The sequence below is a fragment of the Equus przewalskii genome, chromosome 1, assembly GCF_037783145.1.
Source record: "Equus przewalskii isolate Varuska chromosome 1, EquPr2, whole genome shotgun sequence".
Taxonomy (NCBI): domain Eukaryota; kingdom Metazoa; phylum Chordata; class Mammalia; order Perissodactyla; family Equidae; genus Equus; species Equus przewalskii.
In genome coordinates this window covers 59,416,715-59,431,056 of record NC_091831.1, presented here as the reverse complement: position 1 = coordinate 59,431,056, position 14,342 = coordinate 59,416,715, and the positions used below count along the sequence as shown (strand labels likewise).

The following is a 14,342-nucleotide window of genomic DNA, read 5'->3' as shown; positions in this document are numbered from 1 at the left end:
TGTGTGACGGGGTGGGGGTGTGAGTGTGGCTGTCACTGGCACTGAACGTGGGGATGTGCCTAAGGATGATGGTGCATGGAGGGGGGGTGGGAGGGAGACAGAGAGAGACACCATGGGGAGTGGGGGCACAAGGCTGCAGGACTGAGGGAGGAGGCAGGGCCTTGGCCTCGAGGGGGAATTGGTCTTCCCTGGGCAGCCCCTCAAGTGTGCCCCGCCCCAGCCTCATCCCACCCCGTTCTGTGGCCCAGCCCTCACCTGGTACTTGGCCAGCAGCTTGCTCCTCCAGTGGGCATGGGGGATGTCGTGGAGGGACAGGCGCAGGTTATGGTAACTGTCCTTAAACAGCAGGGGTTTCGGCTCCTCCACTAGGTAGCCGCCCAGGGTCCGCTCCAGCTCCAGCACCTCCTGTGGGCCGGGGGCAATGGGAAGGGGGAGCCCATCAGACTTGGCCAGTGGCCCCTTTCCTGCTGCAAGCTTGGGAGTTGGGGACACATGAAGGCAGAGGGAACCAGGCTGTAACCTTGAGCTCAGGGACCCACCTGAGCACAGGGTTGGGGATTTGGTAAGTGCTCATAGAAGACTTATTATGTGTGGATAAAGGGATGGGTGGATGGATGGATGGATTAAGATGACTGGATAGACAGATGGGGAAATGGATGAACAGACAGATGGAGAGATAAATAGAGATAAACAGATGGATGTGCAGAAGAATATACAAATGGATGGGTGTATAAATAGAAGGAAAGATGAGAGAAAGATAAACAGATGAATGGGTGATGGCTGCATGGACAGATGGACTGTTGAATGAATGAGTATATATATAGATAAGCAGAAATTTGGTTGGATGGATGGATGGATGGACTGAATCAACAAAGAATGCCATCAAGCCAAAAAGTGACAACTTCCCTCTTGATCTCCACTCCGTTCTCCGACCAAAGTTGTGCATTAGCCATGTCCCAGTACCAAGAGAGCCAGGCTGCAAGAGCATTTCCCAGGAGCCCCCAACCCATTATGGGCCTCCTGGAATTCAGGCCAGCCTGGTCCCTGCAGGAGACGCTCTGCCTCGAGGCCTTTTCACCTATGCTGCATCACTCTGCAACTTGGAGTCTGAGACAAGTCACCTGAGACTGGGAGACAAAGGAGCTAGAGGAGACCACAGACCACAGATGGGAGGAGGCATGGAGCCACAGGCAAGGACCATGAGGCTCGCAGAGGGGTAGACGGAAGGATGGAGAAGGGAGGAGGGTCTAAATGGGGTTTAAACAGGGTTTGTGCACTTCCAGTGTGAGGATGAGCCTGGAGCCCTGTGGATGCGGGGAGGGCGGGGAGGAAACAGCTGGGGGACAGGGTGTACTAACTCAGGGCTCCACACCTGCCCTCACCAGGCTCTAGGTGCTAAAATCTGACCCCTCACCTCCCCCCCTCCCTGCCCCAAACTGCTCCTCACCAGCGCCTACCCCTCCCTCCCTCACTTAGGGACTGTCTGTTCTTTCGCATACACCAGGAGCCTGGCTGTCAGCCCTGACCCCGCCCTCCCCTTGCTCATCCCGTCAGTCACCGGTTCTGTCCATTCTACTGACTAAACAGAGTCCAGCCCCTCTCATCACTGCCACTGTCCGTTGCCCAGGGTCCAGCTCAGGGTGCAGCTGCAGCTTCCCAAATGGCCTCTCTGCCTCTCGTCTACCCACGCCCTGAGCGTAGCCTCAGGGGCTTTCAAAAGAGCCCCGTGAACTGGTGGCCACCAGGTCCGTGCTCCTGCCCACTGGATAGGTTCCAAATTCCTTGGCATGGCCCACAAGATGTTGGGAAGCTGAGCCCTGCCTGTCTCCCCAGCCCCCTCTCCTCCCTCCCTCACACACTCCCATCCCTGTGTGCTCCAGTCACAGAGCGACACTCCTGCCTCTGAATAAGCTGCTCTGCCTTCTGGAATGCCCCTCACCCTTCTCTGCCCAGAACTCCTGCTTGTCCTTCAGAGCACAGGCCTAAGGTCAGCTCTGCTCTGAGGCTTCTCAGATCCCTGCCCAACAACCCAGGCTGTGCGAGCCCACCCAGTCTGGTCCTCCGGCAGGGACCCCTGTGTGTCTCCCACCTCTAGCCTGGAGTTTGGCGAGGGCAGGACTGTGCCTGATGCATCTCTGTATCTCGAGGGTCTGATGCCATTTCAGTGTTTGAGGAATGAATGAATGACTGAAGGAGGCTGATGGTGGTGGAGGGGCAGCTGGAAGGGACCATGCAGCTGGCTGGCCGGGGGTGATGCACCCAGAGGGCCACGGCTGCGGGGTGCCCATGGCCTGGCCTTACCTTCAGTGCTACGGGCGTGTCCTCCAGGCAGTAGACCCTGAGGCTGTATTCCAGGGAGGTGCAGAGGGCAGGGGCGAAGATGGCCAGCTGGAGCCGCTTGACTGCCGAGTGGGAATAGGACTCCCCCGTGAACACATAGGTGCCCAGCTGGTCCAACAGGATGTGGCAGGACCTGGCCTCCAGCTGGCAGTAGCAGGGGGTGTTCAGGGTCTCCTCTTCCAGGGTCACCACCTCCTACAGGGTGACAGTGGGGGTGAGGCAGCTGGGTCAGTCAAGGCCCTGGAGGGGTTCATCCAGGTCTGGCCAGGAGGAAAGGGGTTTTCTCTCAGTGCCCGAGCCTCTGGGGCAGCTTCATGTAGTGCACCTGTCCCCAGCCTTGGCTCCTCACCTCCCACTGGCCCTGGTGGGCCTGGGTCTTGAGCTGGAAGATCCAGTCGCCAGCACTGACTTCGGCACAGTGAGGCACGGTGAGGATGACGGGGCGGCACAGCAGGAGGCCAGTGGGCCCGCAGGTCACCGAGGGGCTCAATACTGTCTGGGTCCCTTCTGAAAGCGGGCTGGGGGCAGGGCAGAGGGCGGGGAGGGAGGCAGTGAGAAGAGGCCCGAAGCTCAGCAAGGGCCCAGACTGGTGTGGACTCCCGCCTCTGCCCGGCCCGGGGGTGCTAGAAGGCAGGTCTCCATCCTGGGGCTCCCCGAGGTCACAGGTTAGGGAGAGGCAGAAACATGGCATATGCCTTGAGACTATTTCCAGATTTCTGCTATTACCCCGCAACATTCTCACAGCCAAACCTTGCTCGGAGTTTCAAAGGTTGTGCACTCGTGGAATGTTTTTGACAGTTGTTGCTAAACTGCCCTCCGGAAAGCTGGCACCAATCTACGCCCCCACCAGCATGCCACGGGAGGGCTGAGTTCCCATGCTCTTGCAAGTATGAATATTATCATTTGAAAAAGTCTTTGCAAATTCATGAGGCAAAAAAACCTCCCAATATCTCATGGCTGTTTGAATTACTGTTTCTTTGACCACAAGTAGATTGAACATCTTCTCATAACCTACTGGCCATTTGTGTGTGTGTGTGTGTGTGTGTCTGTGTGTGGGTGTGTGCATAAGAGTGTAAATCACTTGTTCTCCTACTTTGCCCATCTGTGTACTGAGATGCTTCATTTTTCTTATTGGTCTCTAAAACCTCTTTGCATAGGAAGGATATTAACCCTCTGTCGTATTGTAGCCAATTCCTCAGTTGCCTTTCAGTTTTATGGTTTGTGCTGGGTTTGCACATTTTAAATGTGGACATAATAAGGTCTGTCCACGTTGCCCTCGGAGGACTACCTCTGGGCTTAGGATCAGGCGTAGAGGGGAGGTGGTGATATCTGAGTGCAAGGTGGGCAGGCAGCAGAGAGAAAGCCGGGACTGGGGTCTCTACTCACAGGGTGTTTTCTGCCCTGTTGATGAGGAGGTACATCTCGTAGAACTTGCCCTGGGGGATGGCTCCATTGGGCACCAGCAGGCTGACCCCTAGGGGGAGAGAGAGGTCAGCAGGGAGGGGCTGGAGCGAGTCCAGGAGCTTAAACAGGGGATGGGGGCTGGCCCCCAGCTTGGGGCAGGGAGAGAAAGACATCTCATGAGCTCCAGGGGGTCACACGAGCAAGGGGTAGGGAGAGGAGGTCTGGGGCCTGGGTACAAGAAGAGGCCAGGCACTGACCACAGCAGACTTGTCCCATAGCACAGCAGCCTCTGGCATTGCGATGGGGTGTAGAGACGGGGCAAAGGCTTAGGGGCTGGAGGTCCCAGTGCCAGCTCCAGCCCTAGCTCAGTGTATTGCACTGGGAAGCTATCAGTTGCTGGCTGTGCAGCCTGGACGGGCAGCCCTGACTTTTCGACAGCACTCTCTAGGTTTGCTGAACTACCTAGGGGCATTCTCTCCCACTTAACGGATGGAGAAACTGAGGTTTCCAGAGTGGCTAGTCAAGGTTCCCCTGTTCTGATGAGGCAGAGGTAGGCCTGGACCCCAGGTCTTCTATTTTATAGTCACTTCCTCCCCTTAGGCCTCACTTCACCCATCGGTGAAATGGGATCAGGGAAGCCCTATCTTCTGCTGGGTGGGTGCCGGGCTGTCCATGGGGCCATGCTGAGGCCAGGCTGAGGGGCAAGCAGAGGCGGGGCCCACCTGTGCCAGGGATGCTGAGCCTCCCACCCAGGCAGCCAAAGGTGCCGCTGACACTGCTCCCCGGGTCACGGGGCAGGCCCAGGAGCTGCTGGGAGCCGAGGCTGGCGCTGTGCAGGTGCAGGAAGTGGGCGTCCGTGGCGATTTCACCAGGGTACGTGCCAGGTGGCAGGACCCCCAGCAGGTCAGCCCCCTCTGGCAGGCCTGGCCCGGAGCCGGTGGTGTTGGAGCTGTAGACCTTGATCTTGAGGCTGGGCAAGGGGTCCAGCAGGGGCGAGTTGGTCATGGGGATCTTGTCGGCCGAGTCCTGCAGGGCGTACACGGGCCCGCGGTAGATGCCAGCACTGGCCGTGAGGTCCGGAGGCACAGATGGCTGCAGGAGCTGCGGGTTGTCTGCGGGGGTAGGGGCTACAGTCAGACCCAGCCTTGCCTCACCGGCCCAGTCCCACCCTCTGCTCCTGCCAGGGGCCCTTCCGTTGCAAAATCCCACCCAAATGTCCAGCTGCGGAAGGCTCAACTGCCACTGCTGCAGGATGCTTTGGGGACTCGGCAGCCTGGGTTACCCCTTTCCTTTCCTGCATCTCTCTAATCTATACTCATGCATTATCTTTAGAGAAAATTCTAGAAAATCTTTAGGAGGGAGTTAGGAGGCCCCACTCTGGTCTGGCTCGCTGCCACACCCCTCTGGGTATCCTGCCCACACCCGCCACCCCAGAAGTTGCCAGGTCCTTACTGGGCCTCACAGTCTTGAAGTTGACCGGGTGGAAGCCGCCAGTGAGGGCGGCAGACGAGTCGGTGATGTCGGTATCGAAGTCGCGGCAGTTGCGGCGGTACACGACTACCCCCACCACCATGAGGACGGCCAGGACCACGAAGATGGACACCACGAGGCCCGCATACAGCGCCACGTCCCCTGAAGTCTCCAGGACTGCAGGGACACGAGGCCCACGTGAGGGGCAGGGGCAGAGACCCGGGCCCTGGGGGGCCAGGGAGGCTCGGGGGCCCTGGGGAGAGGCGGGGCCTGGGAGAGACTGACTGACTTGTTCTAGGTTCTAGTCTGGGCCCTGCCAAGTCAGGCTGGTGACCTCAGGCAAGCCTTGAACCTCTCTGAGCGTCAGTCTCTGTAAGTAAAATGGTCTCAAAACCCCTGCCCTGCTTCCCTCCCAGAGTGGCAGGGAGAGGCAAAGCGACTCCTGGTCACTCCCAAGGGCTAACTCATTGCTCGCTGCCGAGGAGGGGACAAGGTCTGCTGCTCAGAGTCGAGCTGGGAGTTAAACCCAGAGCATCACTCGCAGCGATCTCCATAGGACCTAGGCTCCCAGAAATCTCTGCAAGCAGCGCTCTGAGCTCCCCCTCCATTCTGCGGGGAGGGTGGGCTGCGGAGGTGAGGGGAGCAGGAGGAGGGGAATGAGATGCATGACAATGGGGTGGAGAGGAGAGAGCAGGCAGAGAGGAGGAAGGTGCTCCTTCTGGGAGGCAACCTGTGGCTAGGCTCCCCTCCCCCCACAGGCTGCTGGGCTGCAGGACGCCCAGCTCTGGGAGGGGACAGGGAGGCTGCTGCAGGCCAGGCAGGAAGGTGTCAGGGTTGAGAGGCAGGGTCTATAGCACGTCGTACAAGAGAACTTTCAGCGATGATGGAATAGCCTAAGTCTGCACTGTCCCACACAGCAGCCACCAACCACATGTGGCCACTGAACAACTACAATGTGGCTGGCGTGACTGAGGAACTGAGTTTTAAAATGAATTTAATTTTAACTAAGTTAAGTGTAAGTTTAAATAGCCACACGTGGCCAGTGGCTACCACACTGGACAGCACAGGAGGAGCCAAGATGGCTGCTCGTTCCGTCGTTTCCGGGGGAGCTCCAGGAGGCCCCTGTCCACTCTCCCACACTGGGCGGCCCCCGAGGGCCAGGCCTGTTCTCCCTGCCTGGACTCCCCTCAGGGCAGGGCTCTTGGCCCCACTGTCTGCCCACTTCCATCACCTTCTGGGCCCCCGTCCCTCCTCAGTCGCCCTCATTCTTGGCTCCCCAGAGGACCCTGGCACCCAGGAGAGCTGCCAGAGAAGGCCCTTGGGCTGGGCTCCCACCCCTCTGGGGGCTTCTGGCTCCCTGGGTTGGCTCTGCCTCCTGACGTCCTCACTAACCCCTGGGACCAGTGGCCTGGGGATTTACAATCTCTAATCGATCACCAGCCTGGCCCCCTGTGAGCTGGGCCGAGGACCTCACTGCTGATTTTATGATTCCAGAACTATATGGAAATTGCGGTTTAATGATCACAGGCCAAGCTGCCCTAGCGGCTTTATTGCTCTGCTGTTACTGCAGCACGCCACACCCCTGGGTGCTAGAGGGCAAGCCCCTCAGGGAGACGCAGGGCAGTGGGCATCCCAGAGAACCCAGGAGGCTTTGGTCCAGCTGCTGGGAATACAGTGAGGGGCACCAGGGTGGACCTGCTGCTGGCCCTGTCCCAGAAAGGAAGGCCAAGGGGACAGGGCTGAGTACCAGCTTTGGCCACACAAATATTGAGGTTTAAATCCTGGCTGGAACCTCGGATAAACCCCTTCTTCTCTCTGACTTAGCTTCTTCTCCCACACTGGGAGGGCAGGACAGTGTCCCAGGGCCTGCCCATGAGGGAAGGGTTCGTCTGTCTGCATGTGAGGGAGCTGCAACAACTGTAGTGTTGGGTGCGGGGGACCCCCACGGCAGGTTGGTGGGGGCACCTTCAGCTCTCCCTGTTCCTTGCCCTGCACGCCCCGGAAAAGCCAGCCAAGGAGAAAGAGGGATCCCCTCAGAGGAAAGAGGACAGCCATGAAATGGGACTTACGGTGGTTTTGGGGGTCACTTAGAGTTTTCTTATCTGTCGAGGGAAATAAAGGGAAAAGACAGTGACACAGGTGGCAGGGAAAGGGTGATGGGAGATGCACAGATGAGATGATGGATGTGGTGGGCGGGCAGAGGCCCGTGGGGGTGGGCCCTGCAGGCTGGGCACTGAGGCCTAGGGATGGGCTGGGGGCGTCCCTTCTCCAGCTCCAGATGCCCACCCCCGGGCCCCACCTCCCCAAGGACTCACTTTGCATGCACAGCCCGTCCGTGCAGTTCTTGGAGTCCAGCAGAGTGCCGCTGCAGTCCCGGCCTCCATTCTGGGGCGGGGGCGCCATGCACTCACGGCTGCGCCAGTGGGCACACTCGGTGCTACAGGCCGACCACTTGCTCCACTCGGTCCATGCTCCGTCGACTGCAGGAGCACAGCACATGGCACATGGGGACATGTGCATGCACAGACACGTGCACATGCAGTCGTATGCAGAACACAGCAATGCACCCCCCCGAGACACATACAGTGGCAGGGAAAGAGGAACCCAAGACACACGCAGGCCATACAAAGACGTCCACACCATGTCCACGCAGCCCCATGTGGTCAGGTGCACCAGGTGGGCCAGGAAAAGACAAACAGACATACAAGTTCCCTCAAACAGACGCAGCCCATGCACAAGTGCCCAGAGACACAAACCCAGGGTAAAGCACCACGTCGTTCACACACACGTAACCAAAAAGAGAGAACACAGCCAGACATTCAAGGACAGAAAAACAGATGGGGACACAGAGAGGAAGAGGCAGACAGAAGGAGAAGAGGACCGCTACAGGCTCAGGGTTGGCCCCGAGGAGAGTCTAACAGTCCGTGCAGGAGCGCAGGCTGTCTGACCCGGGGCAGCTCTGGGCCCCTGGCCCGGGGGCTGACCTGAGAACCCTCCGCATGGAGCGCAGAAGAGCCCACCCCTCAGACCGCAGCTCAGAGCCTCTGCCTCGTTTCTCCAGCAGCCCAGGGGAGAACAAGAGGTCAGAGGTCGTAGCATCAAGTCCAGCCTGGTCAGCCAGCTGTGAGCCCAGGATGCACACCTTCTCCCCATGATGGGGAGAGAATGGCTGTCCTGACTCCAGCAGACACCACAGCATGGAACGCGGGGCTGGGTGTGGGAGGGTGCCACCTGGCCAGTGGTCTTACCCGGGCACACAGTGGTGCAGGCGGTCTTTTGGAAGGCCTGGCCCTCGCAGAAGGCACCTCCGTTGAGTGGGGCAGGGTTGGTGCAGGTCCGCGTGCGCTTCTGCCAGCCACGGCCACAGCGGTTGGAGCAGGGTGACCACTCTGCCCAGCTGGACCAGCCGCCATTCACTGCAGGGGCAGCGGGAGTCACCCGGTTAGCCTGGCTCTGTGACCTGTGGGCCCCAAACCCCATCCCCCAGCCCTGATGAGGGCCCTCTGCTGAGGCCTGGCCCTTCCTTGTTGGACGCCTCCGCCTGCAGGGCTGGGGACTCAGATACCAGTGGGCAGACCTGTGCTGCAACCATCAGCGTCAGAGGGGACCTGGAAGGTCGCTATCTTCTTCCATTGTACTATGGGAAACGAAGGCCCAGAGAGGGTCGCCCTGTGAGTGATGGGACACCTGAGACTGGAACCCAGTACAGGGCTCTTTCTACAACGCTCGAGGCACCTCAGCTGTGGCTCTGCCCCACCCACCCAAGGGGACAGCCTACAGGCCTCAGCAGCGGTCCCCAACTCTGCTAGGACAGCAGCCTTGGGTATGGGGACACCAACAGGGCCCTGGACTCGCCCCCACTCCAAGAGAATTGGATTCTCCTTCAGGGATGGGCAAAGGGCCTGAGAAGGGGCGAGTGCTCCTGACTGGGGACGCAGGAGTGCCCAACTTGACCACTAGCCCTTCTCTCTGACCTTGGTGAAGGCATCTCCCCTCTCTGGGCCCCATCCTCTCCACCTGTTCACCAGGCCCCACGGGCCTCCCAGGTAGGGCGGGGTCAGGAGGACCATGTAGCCCCAGGCTCTCCCCTCCGTCGCCGGCCCACCCCCTCTGCGCCCGCACCATAGACTATGACGGTGGCAGTGGTGCTGCGGCGCTTGGCCACGATGTTCTTGGCCACACAGGTGTAGTTCGCCGTATCTGACAGGCGCGCCTGGCGGATGATGAGGTTGTGGTCGATGGTGAGCAGGAAGTTGGTGTCCTGGGTGGGGTCGATGACATCCTCGTTCTTCAGCCATTCCACCTGCAGGAGCGGGGCGGGGGCATGAGGGCCCGTGCTGCTCCGCTCCCCTCCCAGGCAGGCCCTCTCTGGAGGGAGGGAGGTCTGACTGTAAAGAGGACAGCCGTTCCATACACGTCCACCCATGGGCTGACACAGTGAGGCAGGGCCTCCAGGGACCAGGCACTGTGCCGGACACTACGGAACACAGTGGCTAACACAGCCACCCACCAGCCGGGCAGCCTTGGAAGGCTACACTCGACCTCAATTGCACCAAGTAAGATGGGATTTCATAGCACCTGCCCCTCAGGGCTGTTGTGAGGATGAAACGAGGCAGTACCGGGGAGTGTGGAGAACAGCGCGAGCTCACAGTGAGTAACTGATAAGTGTTAGCCAGCGGTGCCTGCCCTTATTAACTCTTCAAACTGACTCCCTGAGCCAGGGTGAGAGGCCTGACATTAAGTGCGTGGTCCCTGGGTCTAGCAGGCTAGGTTCAAATCCCAGCTCTGCCCCTCACTAGCTGGGTCTCCCTGGGTGACCACCTCACCCGTCCCAGCACTGTTTTCCCAGCCCTAAGGGGGCTGACAATGTCCAGCTTACAGCATGCCGACCGCCAGGCACAGCTGGGAGCCCAGCGAGGGCCAGCGGACACAGGCTGTCAGTCTGACCCGCTCCTCCAGATGCAGGCACGGCTAGGGGGAGGCTAGGTGATCAGAGCAAGGTTCTGGGGTCAGATAGGGCTGACCCTGAGCTGGGAACACAGGAGCCCATCTTCTCCAACCCCTGTTCTCCTGGGGCCCCCAGTGGCAAAGCTGAGACGCACCCCATGCCCTTCGCTAACTCTAGACCACCAGTGCGGGGGGTGGGAGAGAGGGTGCATGTCTGGAACACAGAAGGGGGGGTGAGAGGGGACAGGTGGGCACTGCCCCGGCAGGCAAAGGCCACGTGGGTGAGTACACACTCAGACAGACGCAGTACAAGACCCCCCTGGTGTCCACGAAGCTGCGGCCTTGGGTTCTGGGTGGGGCAGGGGAGACGGTGTGCATGGCCTCAGGCACTTCCCTCACAGGATGAGCCTGGGGCCTGCCAAGGAGCCCTGGGGGTTCCTGCCTCAGCTCTGCCCCTCCCTTGGGATTAGACACTCCCAGCTGTGAAATGGGAGGGCTCTGAGAGGCTGAGGCACGGTAGCCCAGTAGCTCACTCTTGGTAAATACCATGCCTTGCTGGTCTCTGCCTCGCCCAGTGTTCCTGTGTCCCCTCACCTCGGCCACAGGCACGCCCTCTGGCGGGCGGCACTGCAGGAGCACCTCGTGGTCCAGGGGCACTTCCTTGCCCAGCGGCTCCTGATCAAAGTTCTTGCGCAGGTCTGGGAGAAGGGAGGGTCCCGAGGCAGTCAGGTGGAGCTGGGGCCGGAAGTGCCCGCTCCAGTCACTAGGTGGCAGTGCACACCAAGGGAATGCTCCTGGGGAAACCCCGGGCTCTACCTGGGGAATTGCCTCGTCTCCAAAGTGGGGGCCTCACCAGGTGGAGTGGGGGAACAGGGTTCCCTCCCTGACTCTGGGGGTCCTAAGCGCACAGTGGCGCAGGAGGGTGAGGAAGCTGTCAGCTTCCTCATACAGATGTGGGTGCAGAGGGGCCGCTGGAAATCCTGGGGCTAGAGGCGGCCTGGGATGGGGGTCTGGGAGCCCTCTTCTGAGCTGGCATCCATGGCCCTGATGTCTCTGCGGTGGGCGTGTCCAGCCAGGGATGGCCCAACAGATGTGGAATTCCCTCCCTAGGATCCCACGGGGAAGGGGCAGGGGCAGGGCCCAGGGGCATAGGGGTGGGGTGTCAGGGCGGCATACATGCGATGCGGACATAGGCCCGGCGACTCTTGGTGGTGCCCGCGGAGCTCCAGGCCACGCACTGGCACCAGTAATCCTCCAGCCCAAACAGCTCCTCCACCTGCTGCCGTGACACCTCGATCTGGACCTCTCGTACCCGCAGGCCTGCAAGGAGGAGAGAGGTGCCATCGAGGGCAGGTCTGAGGACGTGAGGCACAGGACATGGCACTGGGACATCTCTGTCTTCTGCCTAGTGCCTCTCATTTCCATCTATTTCCTCGTCTCTTCTGCCTCTACCCTGGCCCAAGCCACCACGGCCCTTCATCTGGAAATTATAAAAGCTAACACAAGCCCTCTGCCCAGGTCCAATCCACTTTCCACCCTGAGCCAGGGTGTGCTCTTCAAAATGCACAAATGGCATGTCATTCCCCTGGTTACGTCTCCAGTCCTCGTAGCACAAACACCCAGAACCTTCAGGCCCTGCGTGACCTACCACCTACTGCAGCCTCACTGGGCGCCTGCCCGTCCCTCATGTTCCCCTACCGCTTCAAGCCACAGGGCCTTTGCATGTGTAGTCGCCTGCCTCTCTTCTGTCCCCTCTGTGCCCAGTGGATTCCCAGTCACCATCAGCTTTGGGCTGGGCCTCATTTTCAGAGGGAGGCCCCCCACCCCCAGACTACCCCTACCCACTCCTAAAGTACCACTCAGCACTCCCACCGCTGCACTGGACATCGGTCCATGCAGTTATCATTCTCTGCCTAGCCTGACTTCCCACAGCACTGACTGCTACCTGGAACTGCATTATCTATGGATGTGTCCACGTATTAACTGTCTGTCTCCTGCAGGAGGATAACGGGGCCTTTGCTGTGGCCCAGGGCCCGGCACAGAGACGGGGCTCAATAAGCATCTGAAGAGATCAGGTGGTCTCTCCCTGGCCACAGCTCAGGGGCCTATGGGGCTGGAGCTGGGGGAGGCCCCTCTTCCTGGAAGTCCCCTGACCTCTCAACAGCTCCCTGCTAGTACCTGGGAGCCTCCTTGGACAACTGAGTCCACCAGCCCACAGAGAGGCAATCACTCACTCTTCTGCCAATTCTCCCTTGACAAAACCCTCTCTGCTCAGGAAAGGAGTGAACCCTCCTGCATTAGGGTGCCCATCTGAAGCTCCTCCCCAAAGCTTGTGGGAGGACTGTGAGGCCTCTTCCTCCAGGAAGCCCTCCCTGACTGCCCCATCTCAGAATTCCTAAAGCTACTGCCCCCTGCCATGAGGCATCCCAGCTCCTCCTCTCATGGTTGCACACGGGTTCTGATAAGCCCCTCGGGGCAGAACTGTTGACTGTACACATTGTGGTACTGCAGCATGGTGGTTAAGCATAGGGCAGTTTGGCTGGACATGTTTAAATCCTGGCCCCACCCTCACTCCCCAGTTGCGCGACCTATGCTAAGTTACTTGGCCTCTCTGAGCCTCAACTCCCTCACTGTAGTAAAGCACTCAGGGTAAACTTTAAATGAGGTGTGGCAATTACTCTGCCACAGCATCCAGCCCAGGCTGGACACAAATCTACTCTAGCAGGTCATTTGGATCTCATCCAGCCCCTTCCTTTTACATTTGGAGAAAATGAGGCTCAGAGAGGGTAGGTGGCAGGCCCAAAGTCCCACAGCAAGTTGCAGTAGAGCCGAGACCAGCTATCTGGTGTCTCGCCCTGATTAAAGCTCCGTCCCCTAATGTGTGACTCCTCTCTGGATCTCTCCCAGTGAGTCACTGCCGTAACTCTCCTGCATCGTGGGGGCCTTGCCCTGGAGCCCAGACAGTGAGAAGAACCCCGTCTGATGGCCAGGGACGATGGGGACTACACGACGGGACCGGGGGCTTGCTGGTGGGGAGCACCAGGAGGAAGAGGCTGCTTTCGGGGGTTGGGGGGCTCTGTCTGCTCGCAGAGGCTGCCTGGAGTGTTGGCTCAAAAAGCGATGCTGCCTGGTCCAGGGCGGGAGGGTGCCCTGCTCCTGAGTGACCAGGCTGTGAGTCTAAAGAGTGGTCCCTGCCACGGGGGTCGTCCACCCAGGTCTCCACAGCACACACCGCCGGATGGAAGAACCATCACCAGCGGAGTCTGATGTGTTTGCGATGGTCCCCAGCAGGCAGAAGGGAGGAGGACAGGGGCCTTCAGCTTCCCAGACTTGGGCCCCAGCACAAGGTGTCCCTCCAGCATGGTGGCCAAGTGGCAGGCGGTGCCTGGGCCAGGACACCCTGACCTGGCATGCGCTGGTGGGTGGGCTCGTCCTGCCTGTCCTGGCCCACAGCTGTCATTGTCTGGGCTTGCAGGGCCTCAGGGAGGGCTGGGGGGAGTGGGGAGAAGGAGGCTGAGGGGAACCAGCCACACTGCTGTCAAGGGAGTGGCCCAGAGGACCCCTGTCCATTCTGTGCAGCTCACGGGGACAACAGTGCCCCACTTTGTAGGGCTGGCAGGGCTTGCGTGACTAGTGGCAGGGGAGTAAGAGCCGCTTTGCTGCTATTGCTAATAATCACGGGGTCTGTGAGGGGCCCCAGCAGGGTACACTGTCCCCTTGCTCTGTCCAGACCCCCATGGCGGACCTCTGCTACAGGCCAGAGGGGCTCAGGGCGACAGAGAAGTAAGGACAGGTTTTAAGAGGAAAGAGGCCAAGGAAGCCCAGAAAGAGGATGGAGGAAACGGGCATTTATTGAGCACCTGCTGGGTGCTGGCACTGTGCTCATTGCTGTGCAGGCTCCACCTTGTTCCATCCTCACCAGGACCTTCTGTTAACATTCCAGTTTACAAAGAGAGGAATGGGCTCAGAGAAGTTGAGGGGCTTCCCAGGGTTACACAGCCAGAGAATGGGGGCAGCTGGGGTAAGTTTTCTTTTTCCCTTTTAGAAATTCCTTTTTTCATTTTCAGCTTTTCAGTGAGAATGAGTCTCCAAATCTATTATTGTTTAAAATTCTTTTAAAAATTTTGGTAAAATATACAAAATCTTAAACTTATCTTTTTAACCATTTTTAAGTATACAGT

At 59.3% G+C, this 14,342-nt stretch overlaps 1 protein-coding gene across 2 annotated transcripts in view; it reads right to left on the bottom strand.

The window, feature by feature from the left end:
- UNC5B (unc-5 netrin receptor B) overlaps window positions 1-14,342 on the bottom strand; it is an 84,466-nt gene that overhangs the window by 5,835 nt on the left and 64,289 nt on the right. The window contains exons 3-14 of one of the 2 annotated variants that reach the window (XM_070612338.1): window positions 11,338-11,481; window positions 10,756-10,859; window positions 9,337-9,517; window positions 8,463-8,630; window positions 7,530-7,694; window positions 7,284-7,316; window positions 5,197-5,391; window positions 4,467-4,856; window positions 3,727-3,814; window positions 2,690-2,858; window positions 2,302-2,535; window positions 256-405 (exon numbers count right to left, since the gene is read on the bottom strand). In XM_070612338.1, coding sequence (XP_070468439.1) covers window positions 256-405; window positions 2,302-2,535; window positions 2,690-2,858; window positions 3,727-3,814; window positions 4,467-4,856; window positions 5,197-5,391; window positions 7,284-7,316; window positions 7,530-7,694; window positions 8,463-8,630; window positions 9,337-9,517; window positions 10,756-10,859; window positions 11,338-11,481 — 2,021 coding nt within the window. The remainder of the gene's footprint in view (window positions 1-255; window positions 406-2,301; window positions 2,536-2,689; window positions 2,859-3,726; window positions 3,815-4,466; window positions 4,857-5,196; window positions 5,392-7,283; window positions 7,317-7,529; window positions 7,695-8,462; window positions 8,631-9,336; window positions 9,518-10,755; window positions 10,860-11,337; window positions 11,482-14,342) is intronic. The other variant, XM_070612336.1, reaches the window with a different exon arrangement.